This window comes from Theropithecus gelada, chromosome 3 (assembly GCF_003255815.1).
Source record: "Theropithecus gelada isolate Dixy chromosome 3, Tgel_1.0, whole genome shotgun sequence".
Classification (NCBI taxonomy): Eukaryota; Metazoa; Chordata; class Mammalia; order Primates; family Cercopithecidae; genus Theropithecus; species Theropithecus gelada.
Window position 1 is genome coordinate 96,110,098 of NC_037670.1, and position 27,649 is coordinate 96,137,746.

The following is a 27,649-nucleotide window of genomic DNA, read 5'->3' on the forward strand; positions in this document are numbered from 1 at the left end:
TATTGTTTAAGACTTGAGGGGAAAAAGACTTTTTTTTTTTTTTTTAATATGGAGTCTCGCTCTGTCACCCGGGCTAACAGGCAGGGGTGTGATCTCTGCTTACTGCAACCCTAACCACCTGGGCTCAAGAGATCCTCCCAAGTAGCTGGGACTACAGGCATGCCAGCAGGCCCAGCTAACTTTTTATATAGTTTGGTAGAGAAGGAGTTTCCCCATGTTGCCCGAGATGGAAAAAAAAGACTTTGGAGTCTAAAAATTATAGGGCAACAGTATCATTCCCAAAGTATAAAATGTTTCATAAAGATATAACAACAACACACAAAACTCAGTAAAATTGAGATACTTCACTGCAGTGTTCTCATGAAGTACTTTGTATTTAATAACAAGTTTCAAGAATTACCTTTCATTCTATATTTTAAATGAGTAAAATTATCTACTATTAAAATAAACTTTAAAAATTACCCATATCTATACAGCATTTTCCTTTCCATTAATGCTAAAATTAAAAGAACAAGCAATATAAAATCCTTTACAGAAAATAAAGGAATCCAGGAGTCTTTTGGGTTGATAACATTGTATTATCATTTTCTCCAAAGAAACAAAAAATAATTAAATTGGTTTTAAAAGTTTAAATTATTGATACTCTAAGCAATAAACTAACTATATGCCTATAATAATAACACTAACAATTCGTTGCCTGAAATAACATTAGCTTGTTTAATATCCTTATCATGATTTTGTAACAGGCTCTGCCTACTCAAAATCACTCAGCCAGTACAAAAAGCTTAATTACCAACAAATACTATGAAAGTTGTAGTATTTACAACAATTTTAAAAAATTAAAATTCAAAAATAGCTGATAGTCCAGCTCTAAGGGAAAAATAAAGTCAAATGCTCTTTTTTCTAATATAAAAATATTGCTGTTGGCCAGGAGCAGTGGCTCATGCCTGTAATCCCAGCACTTTGGGAAGCCAAGGAGGATAGATCATGAGGTCAGGAGATCGAGACCAACCTGTCCAACATAGTGAAACCCTGTCTCTACTAAAAATACAAAAATTAGCCAGACATGGTGGCGCACTACTTGGGAGGCTGAGGCAGGAGAATCACTTGAACCCAGGAGGTGGAGGTTGTAGTGAGCCGAGATCGCACCACTGCATTCCAGCCTGGGCAACAAAGCAAGACTCCGTCTCAGAAAAAAAGAAAAAAAAAAAAAAAAATATATATATATATATATATATATATATAGTTATCATATCCCTATTCCTTTCATTCTTATCCTGAATAATATAAAAGAACAAAAATAACTTTTAAAAAAAAGCATTAAACAGGGTCAGGCGAGGAATTCCAGCAATTTGGGAGGCTGAGGCAGGAGGATTGCTTGAGCTCAAGAGTTGGAGACCAGCCCAGGCAACATGGCGAAGCTTGGTCTCTTAAAAAATAATAAAAAAAAAAATTTTTCAAGTATAGTCTCCTCAAAAATGTATATATTTTCCAGTGACGAACTTTAATGGTGGACTCTTTACTTGCACCAACTATCTACCTTATGAAGCGTTATTAAAGCCCAAATAACTTGTGTCCTGTGAAGAGAGCACTTCAAGTTAAATGTTAATGTAAGTCTCCTTTAATAAAACATAAAGGCACCATGATAAAGTTTTCATTTTATTATACTTCCAAAACCACTTTACACCTTAAACTAATTAGTAGACCTAAGTTGTAAATGCTTGTTTTTAAAATTTCCTTTTAAATAAAAATAATAATACTACAAAAATTACATTTTAAATATCCGTGTAGAAACAATTTATGGCAACTACACAATGTCACTTACTTTATCTCAGTGAAGCTTTTTTCAAAAACTTTTAAGAAGTATAAATTAATTCCTAAAATCCTTCCGCTCTAGGAGTCACTTCCTGGTCTCTAGTTAATGCAACTCTACTTTTCTAAGAGGCCCCTTAAGGCATGTGCATTCCTTCCTCTGGGCCCTTGCACTTTCCCCAGATGAGTTATCTCCCAGGCCCTGCCCTTCCCCCAACAGCTGGCCAGCTCATTCAATCTTCCAGATGGTCTAATTTTGCTGATGTCATTCTTATGTCTTTCAACACTCAGAAAGACATAAACACATCTACACTACCCACATCGTAGCATACTTTGGCTTTTAGAAAACCCATCCCTCAAATATAATGTTTCAGGGTACTTTAACAAAATGCCCTAAAACCTCTGCCCTCGATAAGTTAAGACCCTTAAGTCTGAAATTTCAATGAAGTGCTGAGGTTGAGAAACCCTACTGTAGAGAGAAAACAATGGTGAGCAAAGCCAGAGATGGTCCCTGCTCTCAAGGGCTGAAAATTCTGCACCCAGGTCTAAACACACCCGTGGCAACTAAGTATGTTTTAATTGAACTACTTACTCGTATTTGCCAAACACTGGTGTCACATTTTAGAAAAAACAAAGTTTATCACTGAATAGATAGTCATATCTCAAACCAAAAGTACAGTTAGAATGTACAAAATACATGTTTCCCAGTCTCTGATACTAACAATTTATTTCTGAAATTGGTAATTTTACATCTTATGCAATTCAGTGGGAGGGCAGAGGATAGGCAAGAATATGGGCTTTAAAGAGAGCAGAGAAAGAAGCTCAATACCAGCAAACTTTTTCTACTTTAGGGTATTGCATCAATGGAAACAAAAACAAGAAGGAAAAGCGAAATTTTAATATACAATGTGTGACTTAAAAATGAAATTGTCTAATTTCTATGACTTTGAGAAAACAATGACATGCTATGTAGATACAGCAAAATGCAATATTCCATATACATGATGTGATCTTGGCTATGTAAAACACACTCACATCCAGTGATGGTCAACATGAGTAGTGGGTTCAAGGCACCTTTTATTCTTCTTACCTATTCTTTTCCATATTTTCTGTAATATAAATACATATCCTTTTTATAATTAGAAAAATGTATATACTTAAGTGAAAAGGTTTTAAACTCTTTTGACGTTCAAACCAATTCTCAAGGAGTCACAAGCAATAATAACATTTTTGCATAAAAAGATATGTGCCACAGGATCTAAATATCACTCCCTACTGAGAGAAACCAAGGTTCGTTGGATAAATGGCTGATTCCAAGGTTGGAGCAGGGGAGATTCACTACGATCCTGGGATGTCTTGTGTCAGAAAATTCACAAGTGCCTTAAAAAAAATCAAGCTAAAACAAAACAAGAGCAGTCTTGAGGACAATTCCACTGGCCTAGCCCGGGGCAATTTGAGGACCCAAATAACTAAGGACAATAGCTAATAACCCATTCAACAAAATACAAATCCACAGGTCCATGCTCATAACTTTTTGGTTCATTTGAAAGAAAACAAATTTTTCAGTACACAAGGAAAGGGAAGGAGGTGAAAGATTTTCTTTCAGTAGAATGTCAACTAATAAACAGAGAATGAAATATTGAATTAGAAAATCACCATTTTGCAACAATTAAATAAAAAATTGATTCATGCAAGAGTAATCAATGTATGCTAAACCTATATGGGTGGGTAGGTGGGTGGGGGTGTGTGTGTGTGTGTGTGTGTCTGTGCTGCGGAGTGCTTGATGATCAACAGGATACTTACATAGCCTTCAAGCATCTTCACATAAAATTTTTAAAAAATATATAACTACACATTGGAGAAACAAGACAACACCTTAACCAAAGGACAACATACAATCACTACAACTTCAGATGTTTTACACTTAGAAGGACATATTGCTCATGCGGTACTCTAGACAAAAACACATGATCTGAAGAACTAATCATGAGGAAATAGATGTATATCTAGGAACATTCTCCAAAACAACTGGTCTGTATTCTTCATAAATGGCAACATCTTTCCAAAACAAAGGCTTAAGAACTGTTCCAGGAGAATTAAAGGGGCGTTGCCAAATGCAATACACATTCCTCGACTGAATGCTGTACTGGGAAAAAATATTTATGTGTATATATAGTGGTTCATATATATATATACACACACACACACACACATATATACATACAAATATATGACACTATTGCGACAACCTAAGAAGTTGGAGTATAGAGATAAAATTATGGTATCTATGTTAAAATTTACTGAATTTTTTTTTGCACTGTGGTTCTGTAAGAAAAGTATCTTACTTTTACAGAATAAATACTGAAGAAATAAGGGATAAAGGCAGAAAGTGTATGCAACCTACTCTCAAATGATTAAGAAATAAAATTGATTATGTATACATAGAACCCTGAAGCAATGGCAAACACAGGAAGCCATATGTATTTAGGGCTGGGCATGGTGGCTCAGGTCTATAATCCCAGCACTTTGGGAGGCAAATATCATATGATCTCACTCATGTAGAAACTAAAGGTATCATAGAAGTAGAGAGTAGAATAGTAGTTTCCCGGAGACAGAGGAGAATAGGAGTGAGGTGGGGATGGGAAAAGACTGGTGAACAGGTACAGAGTTACAGTTAGGAAGAATAAGCTCTAGTGTTCCATTGCACAATAGAGTTATTATAGTTAACAATAATGTATCATATGCTACAAAAGAGCTAGAAGAAAGGATTTTGATTGTTCTTACCACAAAGAAATGACATGCTCGATGTAATGAATATGCTAATCACCCTGATTTAATTATTACACAATGTATATGTGTATGGAAACACCACACTGTACCCCATATATAAACAATTACTATATGTCAGTTAAAAACAAAACTTTAAGAAACTATTCAAAAAATTATTTTTTCTACAAAGTATTTTAAATACATTTATCAAAGCAATACACATAAACACAAAATGTTATATAGTATCTTAAAGTAATTTAAAAAAACATTTTCCAGCATTTACCCATCAAAGTAATTTCTTCCTTCAATAAAGAAAGACTACAAACTAATAATGCTTCCATTAATCAAAACCCCTTTTAATTAACAGATTTATGAACCTGTTCTAGAATTTCCTCTAGAGTCTATAGAGCATTCTTTTGATTATCCTCAATGATGAGAAATTTCCTTGTTTGATAGAGGATTTAATTTTAGAAAATTGCCAGAGATCATTCAGAGTCTAATCCATTGAAAAAAGTAGGTGGCCACTTTGAAGCTATCTGGTGTGTCTAACCAGGTTTTTATAACAAAATACTGAAAAGAAGCAAAAAAGTAGGTGATTAAGCTGAGAAATAACAGCATCTTTAATTGAAAGTGAGAGGTAACCTTTAAAAATGACTGATTATAAGGTTAGCTTATCATGTATATTATAGAATATTTAAGGAAAAATTAGAAAAAAACCTATCAGCCTAACTTTCAGTAACGACCACTGTTCACATTTAAACATAGTATATATAGGCTGGGCACGGTGGCGCATGCCTGCAATCCCAGCACTTTGGGAGGCTGAGACTGGTGGATCACCTGAGGTCAGGAGTTTGAGACAAGCCTGGGCAACATGGTGAAACCGTGTATCTACTGAAAAAAAAAAAAAAAAAAATTAGCCAGGCATGGTGGTGCACGCCTGTAATCCCAGCTACTTGGGAGGCTGAGGCACGAGAATCACTCGAACCCTGGAGGCAGAGGTTGCAGTGAGCCAAGATCGTGCCACTGTACCACAGCCTGGATGACAGAGCCAAGACTCCGTCTCATAAATAAATACATATCCTCCGTTTTTGGTTTCTTTTTTTTTTTGGTGGGGAGGGTTACGTACAGAAAAATATTAAAATTCAGTTCTACCATCATTTCTCATATTATGCTAAAGTACAATTTAAAAAATGATTTGCATTTGGACTTGGAGTTATATAAGTTGATTCAGTGATATCCTCTAGAATTTTTATTTTAAAAGTCATGCGTTCCACTGCATCACTTTAGGAAAAGCCGAAACTCTAATAGAGAGGGAAATGTCCTTGAAATTTGTTAATAATATTATAATTTTAAGCTTAGAAAAAAAAGCAAGATTGTCTCTATATTACTATTATTACTTTTTGAGACAGAGTCTTACTCTGTCTCCCAGGCTGGAGTGCAGCAGCACAATCTTGGCTCACTGCAAACTCCGCCTCCCTTGGATTCTCGTGCCTCAATCTCTCAAGTAATTAATTTTTGTATTTTTTTTTAGTAGAGATGGGGTTTCGTCATGTTGGCCAGGCTGGTCTGGAACTCCTGGCCTCAAGTGATCTGCCCACCTCAGCCACCCAAAGTGATGGGATTACAGGCATGAGCCACCATGCTCGGCCAGTCTCTATATTATTTTAACAAGTCTTTTAAAACTATAAAGTAATAATACACTGACGGCAAAAACAAAACAAAATCAATCAATCAAACAAACAAAAAACCCCAACACAGTACAGAAGGGTAGTGCTCCACCCAATCTTTCACTCCTGACCTTATATCCCAGCCCCACTCCATGGAGATAATAATTTAAACCCTTTAACATCATCCTATGTAACCTTTTAGAAAATGCCTATGCATTCGAGATTTTCACCTCCACTGAAGACAAAAGTAATATTAATGAGTCTCCTCATCTCCAATGTTCCTTCCTCCAGAAAAGTGCTTTCTCATTGGAAGATGTGTAACTATATGTTGAGCTTTATGTAGTAGAGGAGAAAGATGATTTTATATGAGATTTACTTTCCACCTAGAGGAAAGGAGCTATGGACAGCACACACAACACCGGCCTTGCTAACTGAGGCAAGGAAAACCAGGAGATGAAAATCAGCAAGGAGTGGAGTGGCAATGCCAGAGAGCAAGTTAGTTTATGAAAAACATAAAACTGATAGGAGTGTTGGTGACTATTAGTCCAATGGGAAGTCAGAAGAAAAGTTACTAGAGTAAAAGGGTGTTGAAGTGTTTGCCTCTCTTCAGAGGATTTTTAATCAAGGAAAAGGGGAAAATAAAATCTTCGGAAAAAATAAATAAATAAAAAGAAAAGAAAGGCCTAGACTGGTAACCAGCGAGAGAATTTTGTTTGGAGCAATTGCTTAAAAACCGTAATAATGGGCCTTCAGGAAGTTCAAAGGTGGTGGTGGGCATGAGTCCAAATATTTGCTCACTTACTAGTTCTCTCAACCAAGGAACTCCCATCCTCCCAGAAGGAGACCTGCCCAAGCCTGTCTAGCAGGTGAAGCCTTATTTGAAGGGCTACACACACACACAAAGTTACTTTCCATATGCATGCTTATTACACAATGAGAGCATGAACTGGCTAGAAATGCCAAGCCATGATATCGGACTGTATTCCCTGACACAACTTTATAGAAGTGGACCATACAAAGTCAAATTAAAGGAAATAAAAAAGAACTAGGACAGAGCTACAAGTTCTCTCAATTATACATTTTAAAAAGGTTTAAGTGAGGTATGGTGGCTCACGCCTGTAATCCCAGCACTTTGGGATGCCAAGGTGGGTGAATTACCTGAAGTCAGGTGTTCAAGACCAGCCTGGCCAACATGGTGAAACCCCGTCTCTACTAAAAAATACAAAAATTAGCCAGGCGTGGTGGCAGGCGCCTGTAATCCCAGCTACTCAGGAGGCTGAGACAGGAGAATCACTTGAACCCAGGAAGTGGAGGTTGCAGTCAGCTGAGATCACACCATTGCACTCCAGATTGGGCAACAAGAGCAAGACTCCGTCTCAAAAAAAAAGGTTTAAACCTACAGAGAATCATTCATTTATTTGTTTACCAAATATAGTAGGTCTGGTACTAGTCAGTAGGGATGCAGCAAGCACTAAATCAGGCAAGTTTCATGGAGGTCACTTTCTAGCAGGTGGAGCTTTGTTTCAAGTATTGCACAATCGGGCAGAACAAGTTAGCAAGCACGGATGGTCTCCAGTATGTTTAAAGACAACAAACGATGCATTTGAGTTGCAGTTGTGTTTATTAACGTTTTAATAATTAAGTGCGTTTTTTTTTTTGTTTTTGTTTTCGTTTTTTACTTTTTAACTTACAAGTGGCATTCATGCAGAACGGAATACTTTGAAAACCATGGATTTAAGCCCAGTCCCTAAGCTAACCCTCAGATAAGGCACTGAGATGTCAAACCACTTGGCTGAGGTCAGGAATTCCATTTTAGCATTGGTAAGACAGTGGAGATCAAAGCAGAGAGATCCCTGCCCATCTGGAGCTTATGTACATGGAAGAGTTGGGGCCAGAACCTGATCCACTGTCTCCACTCAGTGCATTTTCCAGGGAGCCAACTAAAGCTGCTGCAATGTCTTAGAGAATTATTTATATGATTCTCGAAGGCAGCTTTTTCATTATTTGCCTCATAAATTTTATAGTTTAGAATTAGATGGAGTAGAGCATAAATATTAAAGTTGGGTTCACCACTTGGATAAATTGAATTAGCATATGTTACTTCCAAAATACCAAAGAGTTCTCCAAAGAGTTCTATTAAGGGGGGGAAAAAGGTATTTATCTTTAGAGAGAGAATTTAACAATACTGCCTCTTAGGGACACACAAATATTAGAAAATTTATGGCACCATAATTTCTAACACTATAGGATACAGTTTTTAAATTGTTTCCTGCAGAAGCTCAACTCTAACAAAAACACAATCTTCACACTCCCAAATACTAACACCGCATCCTTTTCCTCCAGCCAGCAGTTTCCTCTGCACCAACAACCAGGGGTTCTCTTTCCTGTTTATAATAGTACCATTCAATTACCTTGTACACTGAGAAAAACATATAACATTTTTTTTCTTCTTAGAAATGACTATAAATCCAGGTTAGTTTGAAAAGCATTAAAGTCTTCTGTGCGGATTATAAAAAGGATGACAGTAAAATATCATCCAATAGTAGCTTATGATATATTCTCTACAGTGCTGTTATCCCTTATTATTCATCTCTGCCCCAGGGCTTTTCTTGAGACTTATTTAGAAGTCCTCAAAAATAACAGTACACCTGTTATATTTTTTACAGTTCTCATCTAGCATAAAAATAAGTTGAGATGTGAAAAGAAGATATAATTCTACATCTGACACAAAAAATAATTCTACATCTTAAGTTACTGTTTTCCTGCTAAAATATTAATATTTTCAGAATTAAAAGGATTAAAGATAGCCAAAGGATTATACTATCTTAAATATTAATACAGCACTTTATTCTTTCTTATTGTCATTATACTTTTTTCCTTTCATTTTTGACATAAACTTAAAAAACATCAATGGAAACACCTATTGCTAAAAATCAAGACAGAATAATGAAAACATCTTTTTGGCATTTAACAAAGAATGGTTCATTCAATGAATATCCAAACCTTTATTTTCAAAATAGTTTACAAATATGACTATCTGAACATTTTTGCAACTCTTCACTTAATACATGCCAAATTTAGAACAGGGCAAATCATTCCATTTGGCACCTAACTGTCCAAAAGATACTTGCTGAAGAGTGCCATGGCCTCCATACACAGACATGAGTGAGTTAAGAATGAAAAGTATTCTTGTTTATGACCTGCTAATATTGGTGGATTTCATATTAATTAAATATTCTTTTAAAATCCCAAAGTCTAGGATGACATGCTATAAAGGACATTTAATATATCTAAAACACAATAAAAAAATTTAAACATCAAAAAGTAAGTTTAAAAAATTGCACAAATTATAAAGTAGGTGTCAGAGTAAGTACTCAGCTAAGCAAACATTGAGTAAGAACCTACCAGTCACACCCTATCCTGGGCCTGCTCCTGATTTTCCTAGACTAATATACTTATCCTAACAGTGCTGACATTGCTTAAAACAGTTTTGGTACTCTTTTTTTTTTTGAATGCCTTCTGAGTTGGATTATGACACACAGAAGAATGTCAGTATCTCCACTTCATTCACCTCTTGATTTTCTCAGTTAAACTAAATATATCTGTACCCCTTCTTCAAAATTTTCTGAAAATTACTTGGTCAATTTTCAAAAAAGATGAGGATTAACTACCAGTAAGATATTCATCAATTTGTTCTACAAGCACTGAGTAATGCCACCAACCTTTCATTTTTTGGAGAAGTTAAAATGTGATCTGAAATGTTTATGGAAATGCATTGTTCACAAGACAGTTCTTTGCAGATTTAGGTGTAACTGTTTTAACACTTAAACGAATAATCACATAAGCGAAACTCTAAGTATAGAAAAAAGAACATTTGTATTCATATTACTTTCTTATGTTGTGTTAAAAAAAAAAAAAAGATTTCTTAGAGGCTGTAATACTTCCAAATTTTCTTTTTAAAAACTTCATTATGGAAAATCTCAAATATATCCAAAAGTAGAGAGAACAGTATAATCAAGTGAATGTACTCATCACCCATCTTCAACTGTTAACATAGTCAATTTTATCTCATTTATATTCTCATTCAGTCTCTCTTCCTTTCTGTCACAGAATTATATTAAAGCAAATCTCAGCTGTCTTCTCATCCAGTTCTGCAATAAATCTGTTCCTATCTCTAAAAGATAAGTAATCTTTTAAAAATACAACCATAATCTACTTCAAACTTTAAAAAAATCAAAACTTCTTAATAAAGATACCTAAGTCTAAGGAAAAAAAGTCAAATGTCAAGCAAAACAGTACCCTGAAAGATGTAATACTCAAACATGCAATTAACAGGCAGCATTCTCTTAGAGAGCTGGAAATCAGGGTCTTTAATGGGGAAATCTAAGAATGGCATGCCAAATTTGCAACATGTGCATAGGAACAATTTTTCTTGGTTGACAGCATTCATCAGAATGTCAAGAAGCCTGAGATCCAAAACATTTAAAGACTTTCTGCCTCTGGTTATGATTGTGCGTGCTTAGTGCCACCTCACCTCACATTGCCAGGAAGGATTAGTCAAGTAGGAAAACAAATCCACCTAAAATAACTTAGAGATCAAACTGAATTCAACTCAGCTTGTACTGAGCATACACTAGGTGCAAGACACTGGGTTAAACCTTTAGAAACAAAGATAAATTTGACCTAGTTAATGTATACTCTAGAATGAGAAGGGACCAAACAGATTAATAATAATAAGTATAATAGAATGTGATGAGAAAGTGCTTGCTTTAGGTGTTTTCATGGAGATTCAGATGAAGAAGCAATGATGTCAATTTAGGCGGGGGGGTGGTAAAAGAGGGTTCGCTAGAATCCATAAGAAGAGAGAATTAAAGGCTGCCAGCAGTGATACCAGTAGCCATGTTGCATATCAATATCCTCCACATACAAAGATTTTACTTATAAACCTTGCCAAGAGACATGAATAAATGTATTTACTAGCACGTATATTTCCCTTACTGGACAGAGAGAGACAGAGATGAACACAAAAGCTGAAGAAAAGAGTTTTTGTTTAAATTGTGTCTGAAAAGTTGAATAGTTCATCAGATCTGGAGAGGAGATTCAGTGAAAAGGGAAGGGAAGTCATTCGGAGAAGGAGAAAAGCAGGAACAAAGGGGTGGAAATTACCGGCAGGTTGGGGAACCAGCAGAGTGGTGACCTTAGAGCTCAGTGTGTGGGAGGGCCCAGATGACTGGAAATGCCTGCTGAGACCATGGATGGATGGGAACCTTCCAGGCCAGACCCAGCCCTCTATTCTGTGGCCAGAGGAGAGCCATTCACAGAATGATGGGTGCTCAATGTTTATTGAACTGGTAGTTCCCTGAATTAGCTAGATGGAGACAGGTGAGAGAGAAGCAGGCTACTTAAGATGCGTTGCAATAGGTCTAGAGTGGTAGTAGTAGAAAAAGATATGAGAGGACACATACAACATTTCACACATTTCAGAAATCATTATTCCAATTCTGACTCTGACACTTCCTAATATGGGGTTGTGGACAAACTATTTCCCTTAGTTTCTGTCCTCTTATTTGCAGAAGTGGGGATAAAATTGGCTAATTCCTGAGTTGTCATAACAATAGAATAATTATATGCAAAGCATCTGGTAGAATATCTAGCACAGACTAAATACTCAATATGAAGTAGCCATCTTATTATCAATAAAACTTCTTTGATGTGAATCTATTTTAATATGCTCATTATCTAATCTTATTCCTACATTAAATATTTACACCATACAACTACTAATGTGATCAATCCATCTAATGAACAGTACCCATTATGAATCTGTTTCTAGAAATGTAAACTGAACATGATTTATCTGCATTTCTAGGTAGATGTTAGATTCTCTTTCAATGTTATTGTCTCTAAATTCATTGGTCATGTATTCAGAGAGCACTAAATACCAAACAAGTGTCATAAGGCATCAAGAAAATAGTTAGTTGCTATCCTCGAGGAACTGACAACCCCAGTGAGACAAACAGGTGTGACCTTCAAGTAACCATGGCCCAGATTTGGCACAAGAGATGGAAATACTAGCAATGAAGTACCCAATTCTGTGTATGCATCTGCTGGTAAGATGCTAAATCACATGTTCCAGGAGGTTACTACTCAAGCGTTTTTTTAGGTTTGTGGGTTTCTTCCGCATGATACTGTATTATAAATCAATTGTAACTCTGGAACTAACAGCATTACAAAAGATCGGTCACTCTCAGAAGCCTTACTACTTGCCTGAACAGCCACATCATTATTAAAGCATCATCCAACAAAAGTATCTTTGTTATACACTGAGATGAATAATTTCAAACCATTTTCATGTAAGATGTTCTGGCTCAGATCTGTCCCAGCCTTTGAAGCTGAAGCTTTAGGGGGCAAAAACAGCTGGAGTTTAGGAAAGATTTTTGCTAAAGGCAGGAAATAATGATAAACATATTCCAGGAGATTTCAGATGTGTTAGTGAAAGCTTCACACAAAATAAACGCCTAAGGCCAGAGGAAAATGGATTTCGCTTTTTGTATGGCACTATGAGAAAAAACAGTGGTCCTGGGGATGCTTAACAAAAACCACCTACATAATTATTCAAATATTTCTCTTTGACACATACATGTCTCTTTGACACACATATTGAGAGAAACATCAATACTACTCTGTAGGGAAACAAGAGTAAAACATAAACACTAATTTTCAAAGAAACTTTCATTGATGATGTAAATATAAATGTGTACCCTGGAGAAATCACTGATTCCCACATTTTAGCAAGCAAATCTTATTTCTAAGTACACACTTGTATTTACCCCCATCTACCTATGGTTGAAGCTCCAGGCTACATATTACAGTTGAATGAAGGTTGGATTAAGAGGCTAATCTAAGGCTATATATAGGCAGCAACACCAATTTAATCTCCGCCCTCTCCAACCTCCCCACCCTCCACTCCCTATTTCCATAAATCTCAAGATCTGAGTTACAAAGAGAACCAAGAACTCTAGCAGAGCAAAGAAGCCCTTCCCTCCCCCAGGCTGTCTCTCATAAACGAAGTATTAGTGCAAGTGTAAATTGTTTCCAAACATCCTTAACAAGCAACATTAGGCGATCAGGTCCGGTTTTCTTCTACAGCTTCCACAGAGGCCAAAGAGATGACAAGTAGTGGGGAGGGCGAGGATTACCAACGTAAAAACTACCTTCTCCCGAGTCTGTCCTCACTGACTCGCTAGTAATGGGGCGCTCTCCTCCCGACCCTTAGCCCAGAGCCCTGGCCCCAGCCTCCCCGGGAGCCGCGTCTGGCGGTGCCACGCACGAGACCATGTGCACCCGCCACTTCTCACCGCGTGGCTGGCCCCCACCCGCCCGCCTGCGGTCCCAGGGTCTCCCGGGGCGGCCAAACGTTGCGAGTCGGAGGTCTTCATCCCAGGTCACTGACACCCCGTAAGCGCGGTGATGATGAGGTGGAGCGGGGGCTTCTCCACCGCGAGGCAGGAAGCCGCCCCAGGAGGCACATGCTTCCTCCCCGCCAGCTCCGGCCCGATAGAAGCCCCGGCGGGGCGGCACTCGCTGCTCTCGCAACCCTCCCGGCACCCCTTGTCTCACCTGGGCTGCTTCTCACCTGTCCGAGGAGGTAGCGACGACGCGCAAGGCTGGGGGCTGCGGCGATTCGTGCAGCGGCAGCGGCAGCAGCGGCAGCAGCGGCAGCAGACAATGGAGGAGTGAAGGACAGACACATTGACATAGACACACGGAACCCGGCGCAGCCCCGCCTCCCGTACCGCCCCCGCCTCCCAGACCGCCCCTGCCCAGACCGCGCCACTCCTGGGGGTATAGTGGGGGTACGGCGACAACTGGGAACCTCTGCACGCCCCAAAAAGCCGTCGCTGAGCACAGAACTGCCAGCTGTAGCATTTTCAATATTGCCTGTGGCGAAATATTCGAACCGGACAGGATAGGGGTGCGGAACGTATAAGAGCAATTTAATTCCCCCCTCCAGCTTTCTGCATTTGGTTTTTCCCTCCCCGGTTTCTCCAATGGCGATCTCTTGCTGCCACCTCCTGCGGCTCCTCCTCCTCGGCCGGGCCAATGACAGGCGGCGGGCGGTGACTGCCGCTGGGCCTGCAGAGACCGCCAGCCTGGCTCGCCCGAGCTCGCCCGCTGTCCGCCAGCCCGCGGGAGGGAGGAGAGAAGCGCAGCGTTTTCGCGGTTGGCTACTCAGTGTCTTGGTCTCAAGTTGCCTCATTGCGGCTGGCGTTCCCAATACAGACGCATCTTTTCTTTTTTAATACTTCCTAAGAAACAGAATAACCTTCAAGCTGGCGGGAGCAATGGTTCACATAAAGAAAGGCGAGCTGACCCAGGAGGAGAAGGAGCTGCTGGAAGTCATCGGGAAAGGTACGGGTGCTGGGCTGCGACGCCGACGCGGCCAGCCTGGCCGGGGGGCGTGGCAGATCCGGGGGGGCGCCCCTGGCCTGCGTGACCTTTGGCTGCGGTTCTGCAAGGTTGGCAGCCTGGAACCGGGAAAGAGCGTTTCTCCCTTTGGTCTGGGAAGGGTTGCAGGGGCGGAGAGGTGGGGAGGTAGAAGCAGTGCTGGGACAGGAGAGGTAGTTACAGAGGCTCGGCCTCTAAATCCGCTTTTGGTAACGTAAGGATTTCCACGCCCCGCCTTAGATTAATGCGAGCGTCCCGAGGTGTGGGCCCCAGTGTGTGAATTCTTCACTGCTCCCCAGGGATTTTGACTGCGTTCGGTCCTGGTAGTTTCAGGTTCTTAGGCGGGTGTCTAAATGGCACTTTAGACTTCCGCAGGCCGAATGATCTGGATCCTTTGCCGATCCCCGCCCCCGCTTGGGAGTGGAGGGCGCCCTTAGGGAGAGGGGTGCTTCATAAGGGCACAGAACTAGGTCTGTAATTTGCTGCATTGAGACTTCCGCATCCAGGGCCTCCCTGGCTTCCAGAAGCTCCGACAGCCTCAGGAACCCTAGAGAGACAAGGAAATTGGCGAGGCCTCCACACCCACCCCTCGGCCCACGTTGCACAGATGCGACCTTCTAATCGCGCTCCTTCGCGCTTTCTTGTCCACTCTCCCAGTGCGTGCCCCACTTCCGCTGTGCTGAGTCCCAGCGGGGAGCCCCGAGGACGAGCCAGAAGCCATATTTCCCCGGAGTCCCCGAGTGGAAGTCCTAGAGGAGTTCCCTGCCGAGTCCCGTTACCTGGCAGGTGACATCAGCGTGACTGCATACTTCTCCTGCACCCTCACGGTGCGGGAATGGGGATGTGTGGGACTCCGGGCAATTAATGTGGTGATTTTAAACTCCATAATAGGATGGCTATGTTTGTCCTCGAATGGCAGAGGTGCCAGTCATTGCAGCATAAGGCTTCCCAGTTTCCAGTTTTATTTACTTAGTAGCCAGGCCGAAATGTGAGATCCTAGAGAATAAGGCAGATTTATTCTTCATAGCGACAAGGAGATTCTACAGGCGAAGGAGAAAAAATTCAGGTTTGAACTCAACAGGTGCTGATGAGCTGAGCCCACTCGATCTGATCTCAACTATTCTAAGTCAGTCACAGCTATGTATATCAATGATGTGTTCTTTGCCTGGAATTTGGGGATTTGGGTTAGAGTTTATATTGTTGTACTGCATGGTTCTCGCTGACCTATTTGGCATTTCAGTCTTTCAGTTCTTCCTGTCTCTGGGTAATTTCTCCCTGCCTTTGATGGCTCCGGGATTCAATTAAGCAAACATGTAAGTTCTCGCTGTTTGCCAGGTACTGTGTTGGCACAAAGGAGACAAAGGATCAATCCACCAGGGACAAAAATTATTTTAAGCAGTACAGAGCTAGTACATGTCCTCTCTCTCTCTCTCTCTCTCTCTCACTCACTCTCCCTCTGTCTCTCTCGTTTGTTTGAGACAGGATCTCACTCTTCACCCAGGCTGGAGTTGCAGCTCTCTGCAGCCTCCGCCTCCCTAGTGGCTGGGACTATAGGTGTGAGCCACTATGATAGCTACTTTAAAAAGATTTTTTTTTGTAGAGATGGGGGTCAGCGGGGGGCGGTTCTCCCTATGTTGCCCATAGGGAGGTCTGGTCTCGAACTCCTGGGCTCAAGTGATCCTCCTGCCTCGGCCTCCCTAAGTGCTGGGATTACAGGCATGAGCCACTGGGCCTGGCCCATCCTGTGATCTCTTAAAAGTGAAAAATAATGAGCAGTTTTATAAATTGAGTCTTTGAGAGGGGAGAAAGGATTCCTTGGATATATTCTCAGGTGTCCACCAGTATTTATTTTAAAGATTATATAAACCTAAATTAATGGGCATTTATTTTGGTTAGTGTGGTGATATTTCTGGGCTCATATGGTGCATCAAGTTGCATGAGTGCACTGATGCTTTCATCACTTTAATTGGACCATGCCAGTGAGAAAAGAACTGATGTGGACCTAGTATGTGATGCATTCTTGCCAAATGAAGGTCTATGGGACATCACTTGCACTCATAAAGAAAAGTAATGGGAGATATGAGAAAAACAATCATAGCCAGCATTTATTGACTGTTACTGCAAGCCACACATAATTTTAAGTACTTTACATATATTAATGCATTTAATTTTGATGAGCTATTTTAAGCTATGACAGTATGAGAGACGGCATGAGATAGTGGTTAACCATGCAGGTCTGGTTTGAAATTCTAACTCGTTTACTGGTAATGTGGCCTTTGGGCAAGTGACTTTTCCTGAGCCTCAAGTACTCTGTGTGAAAAATAGGAATAATAATAATAATAGCCACCTCACAATGTTGTTACAGGGATGAAAGTAGTTAGTATAGTTAAAGCATTTAAAACACTGCTTGTGTTTGTGATAAATATGGTAATCTTCACTTTATAGGCAAGGAAACTGAGGGACTGGGAAGTTAGGAAACAGTGTCAAATAGGTAAGTGGCAGAGAAGAGGTATCACAGGGCCCATAGGTAATAAATAGGCTATACTTAAAAACAAACTAAACGAAACATGAAACCAGTGCCATAGCAGTCCATACAATATTCACTTTGAGAGGCCATTTAGTTTTAGCAAAACAGCATCTGTCAAGTTAACTCAGTTTTAAATGTTACTGATTTTGTAGTTCTGTGTGCATTAAATTTAAATTTTTGTTTTATAGTTGAAGAAAGGTCATAAGCAAAGTTTATATTTGTGCCGAAGAGAGGCATTTTTTTTAAAGTGGGTGAAGTGAGGAGTTTTTTTTTTTTTTTCTTTCATAGATTTTTCAACTTTGAAAAACTCTAGACTAGACAGTAAGTTCTAGTACTTTGAACTAACAATAACTTTTCAACAAAGTCTGGCCTGGCACCTTGGCCAATCTGAAATAAACTTGGCAAACATTTAAGTGATTTCCATCTGCCAGCCACTGCTCTCCAGAAATTACCAGACTGTAAGTGGGGCTTTTTATTTATTAGAATGCCAAGAAGTTCCAGATGAAAATGAAAATCTGTTTCCAACATACCCATTTAAATCATAGTTAATGACAGCATTCATTTAACAATATATAAGAGAAAACTGAACTGTGTTTAACTGGCTTATATTACTTGTAGAGTGACCCATTCTTCTAAGCTTTGATACCTTTTTCATTAATCTCCAAGCAAGCACTATTATGAAATAAATTAAACCTTTTTTAAGGCTATGAGCTAGATAATTTTCCCATTACTTCTCTTATTTAGTACCTGAAATTCCTGGGCTCACTGTTGCTAACAAGAAAGTATTATACTTCCTATTTTTTTTTTTTTTTTCTTATCTGTGTAAAGGAGCTATGAAACAGGTTTGGATAATAAGGCTTTTTCTTACCAACTTTATTGAGATACAATAAATTGCACATATTACAGGTACACACTTTTTTTTTATCAGTTTTGATTTAAATATACATCTGTGAAACCATCACTAAGATCAACACAATGAACATCTTCATCACCCCCTAAAAAGGCCTTATGCCTCTTTGTGATTTGTCACTACCTTCACCCCTATCTGCAGGCAACCACTAACAGATCTCTGCCTCTGTTGATTAGATTTCTCTATTCTACAGTTTTATATTGGTGAAATCATACAATAAGTATCCTTTTTTGAGGGGGGCTGGCTTCTTTCATTCAACAGTATGATTTTCGGGTTCGTATTTATTGTGTATATCAATAGTACGTAGATTATTTTCTTCTTTCATTCCCACTGGAAGGATATACTACTATTTGTGCATCCATTCACATTGATGCCCAATTGTTGTTTCCAATTTGGGACTATTGAAATAAGATCCTATTCTAAGGTCCTGTGTCATTAATAATGCTTCTAGTGTCGTTATGGTTGAGAAACATTCGAGTCTGCTTATAACCAATTATAATACAGCTTTCAGAGAAAAAAATTAACTTAAAATATATGGTTACCATTCGTTGGATGACTGAACAGGTTATGCAGCCTATATGGGCTTCATTATCTTCATTATGTTCATTTTCACAACAACAGCTCTTTTAGCTACTCTCAATTTTATACAGTGCTCCGTAATACTAATTTAAGATCATTTTGTTACAAAGTCTAAAAATAGGTATGAGTAGGAGACCTTTTAGAAACATCACACAAATTCACGATTTCAAAATGCATGTTATACTTAGAGGTCTCCACTTTGTGTGTGTGTGTGTGTGTGTGTGTGTGTGTGTGTGTGTGTCACGGAGTCTCACTCTGTCACCCAGGCTGGAGTACAGTGGTGCACTCTCGGCTCACTGCAACCTCCATCTCCCAGGTTCAAGCAATTCTCCTACCTCAGCCTACTGAGTAGCTGGGATTACAGGTGTGTGCCACCACGCCCGGCTAATTTTTGTATTTTTAGTAGAGATGGAGTTTCACTTTTAAAATATATTTACAGCTTTATATCTATGATTATATCAAAATCTATATCCATATGTTCTTGTTTTAAAATTAAGGCACTTTAAACATTTTTATATGATTTTACTTATACATAAACACTCTAACAACTAACAAAGCCAAATAGATTTCTAAATCCTTACCTCGATTATATATTCCATAAAATATCCGTTTTCATGGATTCCAATAAATAATGATTGCTGTCCAGCTGGGCACAGTGGCTCATGCCTGTAGAGTGACCCCTCTGCACTTTGGGAGGCAGAGGCAGGAGGATCACTTGGACCCACGAGTTTGCAACCAGCCTGAGTCTCAACATAGTGAGACCCACTGTTATAAAAAAATGTAAAAATTAGCTGGGTGTGGTGGCATGCACCTGTAGTCCTAGCTACTCAAGTGGTTGAGGAAGGAGGATTGCTTGAACCCAGGAATTCAAGACTGCAGTGAGCTGTGATCATGCCACTGCACTCCAGCTTGGGCGATGGAGTAAGGCCCTGTATCTATAAAAAATTAAAATAATAATAATGAATAATGATTGAAATCTATACGTGTTTGAATCTCATGGCTGTGTGATGAATTGCCGAAAATAGAATGTTTGTTTCTCCTGTTCTGTTTGTTTTGGCTACATCTGCTTGTCTTTGGTAGAAACCCGTGTTCCCGATCTAGATATTAGAAATGTCACAATGAATTATATTGTGCTGCTCTGAATACAAAATAAAAAGATCTAATAAAGGCTTATATGTGCTCCACTGTTATCCCTCAGATAACTGTGGGATGGATATTATTATCTTTATTTTGTAGGTAAGGAAACAGAGTTTTACAGGTCTTTTTATTTATTTACTTACTTATTTTTTTGAGACAGAGTCTCGCTCTTGTCACCCAGGCTGGAGTGCAGTGGCGTGATCTTGACTCACTGCAACCTCCACCTCCTGGGTTCAAGCAATTCTCCTGTCTCACCCTCCTGAGTAGCTGGGACTACAAGCACGTGCCACTACGCCCAGCTAATTTTTGTATTTTTTTTTTTTTTAGTAGACATGGGGTTTCACCATGTTTGCCAGGCTGTTCTCGAACTCCTGACCTCAGGTGATCCACCTGCCTTGGCTCCCAAAGTGCTGGGATTACAGGCATGAGCCACCACGCCTGACCAAGTTTTGCAGGTCTTGTTCCATTTTATAGTATTCCTGAAAAAGCTATAATGTAGTAGAAGAGAGAGCAGTAACACTAAGAATATTCTTTTTTGAGACAGGGTCTCACTTTGTTGCCTAGGCTGGATTACAGTGGCATGATCATAGCTCACTGCAGCCTCGACCTCCTGGGCTCAAGTAATCCTCCCACCTCAGCCTCCTGAGTAGCTGGGACTACAGGTGCATGCCACCACACCTGGCTAATTTTTTAGAAATTTTTTTGTAGAAATGGGGTCTCACTATGTTGTCCATGCTGGGAGAATATTATGTACGTAATCTCTTCTCTCCTAAAATGCTTGTTCATCCAGATAAAGTGATCAATTCCACCCTAATGAGGCAGGTTATGCTGTATTTTCTTCTTTGGTTTGAGCAGTTGGAGAAATTCTCTAAAGTGAAATAAATCACTAATTATTACTTTCATTAGTTTAGGTCTGTTGTTTCTTATCTCCAATGAAGGTAAATGTTGGCTCCTTGCACATCCCTTCTTATGGTACTCTATCTTCCACTCCCAGTAGTTTGTTAAATCAGATTTAACACATTTATTTCCCAGAATAAAGCAATTAATCTTTTACACTTACTTGTAAAATATTATTTAAGTCTACTATGGACAGTAGGAATGACATAAAGTAAAAATCCTTCTGTGTGAGCCATGTGTTTCACATTTCTATGCTATTCTGGACCTTCTATAATTTCCGACCAATGTCATTACATTGTGAACACCAAACTGGAAATCAACACAGTCTTTCCTCTTGGAGTGTTTTGCTCATTCATGTTCCAAATCTATTTTTATTCTCTAGAAGCCCAATCTGTTTCAGATTATTTTTCTCATTCCAGTCCCTGCATTTCAAAAGGCTAACCTTAACCTGTTGAGTGGTGCATGTGTGATTGTGGATGTGTGTACGTGTGTGATATAATAAGAAATATCTATTTGGTCTCTGCCCCTGGCTCCTAACACAGAGCTCCTAAAACCCATATAATCTCCTGAGTAATAGGGGTGCTGGGTGCATCTATTGTTCTAATATTTGGTCTTTGAACCTGCTACCTGACACAGAGTTTCTAATCCCTTGGAATTTCCTGGGCGTTAGAAATGTGTTTTGTTCTAATGAGGTGACTGTTGGATAGCTTCAGGATGGGGGCTGGTCATGAGAAAGTTCAAGCCATGATTAGAAGGTTGAAATTTTCAACTCCACCCCTCCCCCCATCTTTAGGAAAGGGAGAGGAGTTGAAGACTGACTTAATAATAGGTCACGCCTATGTGATCAAGCTTGCATAAATATTATTGAACTACCAGTTGCTGAGAGCTTCCAGATTGCTGAACTCATGGAAGTTCTTGGAAGAATGGGTGCCTGGAAAGAGCGTGGAATCTCTGTGCCCCGTGCCACATACCTTGCTCTTTGTCCCTCTTCTATCTGGCTGTTCATCTTTTTCCTTTGTAATATTATTTGCAATTGATGGGTAAATGTAAGTAGTGTTTCCCTGAGTTCTGTGAGCTGTCCTAGCAAATTATGGAACATGAGGAGGGGATCATGGGAACCCTGACTTATAGCCAGTCAGAAGTACAGAGGCTTATGATTGGCATCTGAAGTGGGGACAGTCTTGTAGACTGAGCCCTTTACCTATTAGTTGTGACTCTAACTTCAGGTAAACAGTGTTAGAAATGAGTTAAATTATAGGATACCCATTGGTGTCCAGTGGAGAATTGCTTTGTGTATATGGGGGAAACCCCCATATATCTGGTGTCAGAAGTGAAGGATTGAGACTATTGAATGAGAGTTTAGCAGGAGAGAACAGTTTGTTTTCCATTATATATACATCATCTTTAAAATGTATTGTTCCCTTACAGAGTATATTAACTTAGATTGTTGGCTGTTGGGCAAACATCTTAGAGAATTATCATCCTGTTCTCTAATGAGAACCAAATGTTTATGGTCTTAATCCCCATTCTACTCTTCACATGTAGTAGGCTTTGACATGCTCATAATCCCTGTAGTATTCTCCTTTTCTTGCAAAAACATCTCCTGGGCAGATAGAAAAAGATAGAAAATAACTTTGGTTCTCCGTGGAGAATGGGATTTGGATGAAGCATCTTCCTCAAGAGAAAGTGGGGTGCAGGGTTTTTTGCTCTGCTTTTATTCTTCTATAAAGATTTTTGAGAAAGTCTCTGATGAGAAGCCACAGGTATGAATACGGTTTCATGCAGAACTGGCTTGCATGCTCACACACACAAGAGCTTGGCCCTCTCATAGCCATTCAGCCAGTGATACTAACTGCTTTCAGATGGAATACAGGGTCAGAAAAATGCACTATTTATATATATATATAAAAAAAAATAGCTGCCATCATACTCCAGGGACATGTAGATCATTCACTTGACGTTTTCCCAACAGAGCTATTTCTCTGTCTATCTAGGAGACATTTCTGTTTCTCCTCTGTTGGTGAGGGGAACTCGGGTGACTTGCTTAAGAAGTGGGTCAGAGAGAAAGAAGCATGCTCATCTTTACTTTGCATTTCATCTTTAACTCTAGAAGGCTAGCAGAGTTTAGCACATTCTCACACTACAAGTCTAAATTTAAAGAGAGGAAATAACCTGGTTGGGAGATTTACCTATTCTTTTATATTCTTTTATAGGGGAGGCTTATCTTAGCCTTTCTCCCTCAGCACATTCAATTTCATTGTTCTCTTCCCAGTAAATCAGAAATTTCTTGGCAAAATGTGTGGCTGACTTGTGCTAATGATAATAGCAACATTCTCTCCTGCAAGTATGCTTCTGTCATTATGCCTTGTAGAAGACTGGAAAAACCTGACAACTGTGGCCCAATTATAGCTTCTTTCCAAATTTACAGAGGAGTGACCTTCAGGTTTACATTAGTTGACTTTCGGGGTGGTGAGTACTGATCACAGAGCACTTTTATATAGTACAAGACATTAAAGATATGTTTCACCTAAGTATTTCCAAACCAAGCATTCTATTATAAATATGCCATCAATTCACCAGATGTGGTGCTGACAAATTATATAAATACTGACTGCATTTTGAATTCCAAGTATTACATTGACTGGAATTTAAGCTTCAGATGGTGATTTGGATTAGATGCCCTTTAAGATTTTTTTCAGTATTAAATCTTATGCTTTGTGCTTATTGTATTACTGCCAAAAGGAAAATGTGGCCAATGTAATATACTTTAAGGTCAGTGAAAATAAAAACAAGATGAAGCTATTTTTAGTTTCTGTAAATCTATTCTACTGGACAATTAATTTGTAAAATAAATAGTTTGTGATTGGATGTTTCATTTCTTAGCAACTACACTGACTAGACTTACTTTTACAGGTAACTCCTTAAAGTTTATTTCCTTGATGTTAGATTTTTCTCTTATTCTAGTGATAAATAACCTTACTTTTCTTTTTTTTTTTTTTTCAAGGTACTGTCCAAGAAGCTGGAACATTATTATCCAGCAAGAATGTTCGTGTCAACTGTTTGGATGAGGTAAGATTTTGGAAGTTTAATAAAGGATTTTACTTCCTAAAAGAAGAAATAATATATCAATTTTTTTTTTTGAGATGGACTTTTGCTCTTTCGCCCAGGCTGGAGTGCAGTGGCACAATCTCGGCTCACTGCAACCTCCGCCTTCCGCTTTCAAGTGATTCTCCTGCCTCAGCCGCCCGAGTAGCTGGGATTACAGGCACCCACCACCACTCCCAGCTAATTTTTGTATTTTTAGTAGAGATAGGGTTTCACTATGTTGACCTGGCTGGCCTCAAACACTGACCTCATGATCCTCCTACCTTGGCCTCCCAAAGTGCTGGGATTACAGGCATGAGCTGCTGCACCCAGCCTTCAAATTTGTTAATACAAGTTTTTTTTTCTAGCATTTTTGCTCATATTATCCTAATAATTCCTAAACTAAATGTAAACAAATAGGTCACAAAAGACAAATAAGCATGTAAAAATAGTTTAGTCTTATAAAATAAGACTAAATAAGTGCAAATAAAGTCAAAATCATATTATTTCTTGTCAAGCATGGGGAAAAATGGACTTTTAAATGCTAATGGTTAAGTGTAAATTGATGTACTATTCTGTAGAAACTTTTGGAATATGTATCAATTTTAACTGAGTATATTATTTGATCCAGCAACTTCACTTCTAGGTAAAGTTAAGTGAATGTAAACTCAATTTCCTAGGATAGTGGCTTCTAAAATAAGTTTTGGAAATGATGGTAACATCTGAGCATTACAGTAGCCATTGGCCATGTGTGACCATTAAACACTTCAAATAAGGAAAGTTTGACTGAGGAACTGGATATTTAGATTCCTTCATGTCTTTCAGTTATTAGCAGCTTTATGGAGGTATAATTAATATACAATAAGCTATACATATTTAAGGTACAAAATTTGTTAAGCTTTGACATATGTATATACCTGTAAAACCATCACTATAATCAAGATAATGAAGATATCCATCACCTCAAAGGTTTCCTCATACCCCTTTGTAATCTCTCCTTCCTGCCCTTCCCCACCCACTCCTGCAGAAAGCATTAATTTGCTTTTAGTCACAATATATTAGTTTGCATTTCCAAGAATTTCGTATGAATGAAATCACACAATAGGTACTCTTTTTTTAATCTAGCATCTTTTATTTAGCATAGAGATTCACCTGTGCTGTAGCATATCTTATTCCTTTTTCTTGCTGAGTAATTTTTTTTATTGTATGTGTATACCATAGTCTTTTTATCCATTCAAGGCTGATAGAGTTTTGGGATGTTTCCCGTTTGGGGACTATTACTGTAAAGCTTCTATGAACATTTATATACAAATGTTGGGATGGACATATGTTTTTATTTCTTTTGAATGATTTATCTCCTCTTTATGGGTTGTATGTTTTTATTCTTTCCATGTTCGATTGTTTTTTATTGGGTGCTAGACATTGTAAATTTTACCTTATTGGGTGCTGTATGATTCTGTATTTTGATAAATACTCCTGAGCTTTTTTTCATGAACACAGTTAAGTTACTCGGAAGCAGTTGGATTATTTCAGTTCTAGTTTTTCATGTTTGTTAGGTGGAACTAGCAAAATGCTCAGTGAAGGATTTTTTTCCTGGTGTTGAACTAAGGTACTTCCTTGTCCTCTATGCAATGTTCTCAGATGCTCGAGGTTTTTCAGCCTGGCTGGTCGAACAGGCACTCTTCCTGGCCCTGTGTGAGCTCTGGATGCTGTTCCTTGTAATGCTGTCAGCTAGTTCTTTGCCCAGGCTTGCGTAGTTTCCACATATGCATGTGTTGATCAGTACTCCAGCCAAACACTCTGAAGAAACCCTCTGCAGATCTTTAGAATTCTCTTTCTGTGCAGCTCTCTTCTCTCTTTTACTCTTCCTGGGAACTTAAGTCAACTTGGTGACCCTGGATGCTCAACTCCATTGCCTCAATGCAGTCTGCCAGGCTCAGTCTGGCTGACCTCTCCATATACTGTAACCTAGAAACCCTCTTAAGGTGATAAGCTAGGCAATTGTAGGAGCCAATTCAGTTGCTCTCCCTTTCTCAGGGATCACGTGTTTTATTGCCTAACCGACAGTGTCTTGCAAATTGTTACTTCATCTGTTTTTCTGTTACTCTGGGAAGACGATAACTCTGGTTTTCGTTACTAATCTTGGCTAGAAGTACCAGTTTCTAATTTTGTTTAATTTTAATTAATTAGAAGTTAAATTTTAATAGCCATATGTGGCTAGTGGCGACTATATTATATAGCACAGTCTAGTGCTAAAAAGTTCATTGAACTTCAATTTCTCATGCAGAAGGGAAAGGGGTTCTGTTAACTCTTTACCCACACATGGGTAGCAAAATTAATATCAGACAAAATAAAGTTTAAAGCAAAAAATAATTATATGGACATTCTGTCTTATATGTTAAATTAATCATCCACCAAGAACATAAAAGCCTTAAACCTTTTCTTATAAACTTATCAACTGTAAGCATTGAGGTTCATAAAGAAAAAAATGATGGTGCTCCAAGAAGAAATCTGTAAGACCGCAATAGCACCTTTTAGAAACTAACAGATTAAGTAGAAAAAAAGTAACGTAGGATGTAGAAAATTTGGATAACCCAATTAACAGTACGTGGACTGTATATTAGCAGAAAAAAATAGTATATCTTCTTCTTTACATGTAACATTGATAAAAATTAATCCATGTATTATACTATTTTATAAAGGAAATTGTAGCTTATTTCAGACAGCTTTGCTAAATGTACTATAATACATTTGAAAAGAAACAAAAATATAATCCAAATAATGAAGCACATATCTTGGAATTTGTATTTTTGACTCAAAATAATTCTTAGGTTAATGAAGATAAAGAAATAAAAATTGCCGACTGTTTACACCTGAAAATACAACATTTATCAAAAGCTTTGTTTGCTGGCCAAAGTGATACTAAAAAGAAATTTTGTAGTGTTTATCATTGCACTTGTAATCTTCGTGGTGTTCTGAGCTTTCAATTCATGAAATTATTTAAAAAGTAAGTATACTAAGAAAAATAGAAATGATTTAGAAAAAAACAGAAATAAATTGTAAAGCAAATAAACATAAGCAACAATATAAAAATAGATAAACTGGAAATAATCAAAATTAAAAACTATTGTGTTTCAAAGCATATCACCGAGAAAGCGAAAAGACAATCTATAAAATGGGACAAAAATTTTACAAATTGTATCTGATAAGGGACTTGTAACTAGAAAATATTAAGAACTTCTACAACTCAATAATAAAACAATATATAACTCAATTAAAAAATGAGCCAAGGATCTAGATAGATATTGCTCCAAAGAAGATATATAAATGATCAATACATAATGAAAAGAGGCTCAACATCATTAACCATCAGGGAAATGCAAATAAAAAGTACAGTGAAATACCACTTCATATCCACCAGGATAGCTATAATCAAAAAGGTGGGATAGCAGGTATTAGCGAGGATGTAAAGAAATTGGAGCCCTCATACATTGCTGGTGGGAATGTAAAATTGTGTAGCCACTTTGGAAAATAGTCTCTAAGTTCCTCACATGATTAAACATGGAGTTACCATATGACCCAGAAATCCCACATACATACTTAAGAGAAATGAAAACATATATCCACACAAAATTTTGCATATGCAAATGCATGTTTATAACAACATTATTCATAATAGCCAAAGGTAGATACAACCCAAATGTTCAACTGATGAATACATCAACAAAATGTAGTATAATCCTACAATGGGTATTATTCAGTTACAAAGATGAAAGAAATGCTGATATTTGCTACAATGTGCTTGAACCTTGAAAATAT

General features: G+C 38.5%; 2 protein-coding genes across 7 annotated transcripts in view; one reads left to right on the forward strand and one right to left on the reverse strand.

Moving 5' to 3' along the window:
• Positions 1-14,328, reverse strand: part of BZW2 (basic leucine zipper and W2 domains 2) — a 60,628-nt gene extending 46,300 nt beyond the window's left edge. For 2 of the 5 annotated variants that reach the window (XM_025378346.1, XM_025378345.1), the window contains exon 1: positions 13,885-14,328. In XM_025378346.1, coding sequence (XP_025234131.1) covers positions 13,885-14,177 — 293 coding nt within the window. In that variant the 5' untranslated portion in view covers positions 14,178-14,328. Of the gene's footprint in view, positions 1-13,868 lie in introns of all 5 variants that reach the window. The other 3 variants (XM_025378348.1, XM_025378347.1, XM_025378350.1) reach the window with 2 other exon arrangements.
• A 21-nt stretch (positions 14,329-14,349) lies between these two features.
• ANKMY2 (ankyrin repeat and MYND domain containing 2) overlaps positions 14,350-27,649 on the forward strand; it is a 46,799-nt gene continuing 33,499 nt past the window's right edge. For both annotated transcript variants that reach the window (XM_025378354.1, XM_025378355.1), the window contains exons 1-2: positions 14,350-14,660; positions 23,751-23,815. In XM_025378354.1, coding sequence (XP_025234139.1) covers positions 14,594-14,660; positions 23,751-23,815 — 132 coding nt within the window. In that variant the 5' untranslated portion in view covers positions 14,350-14,593. The remainder of the gene's footprint in view (positions 14,661-23,750; positions 23,816-27,649) is intronic.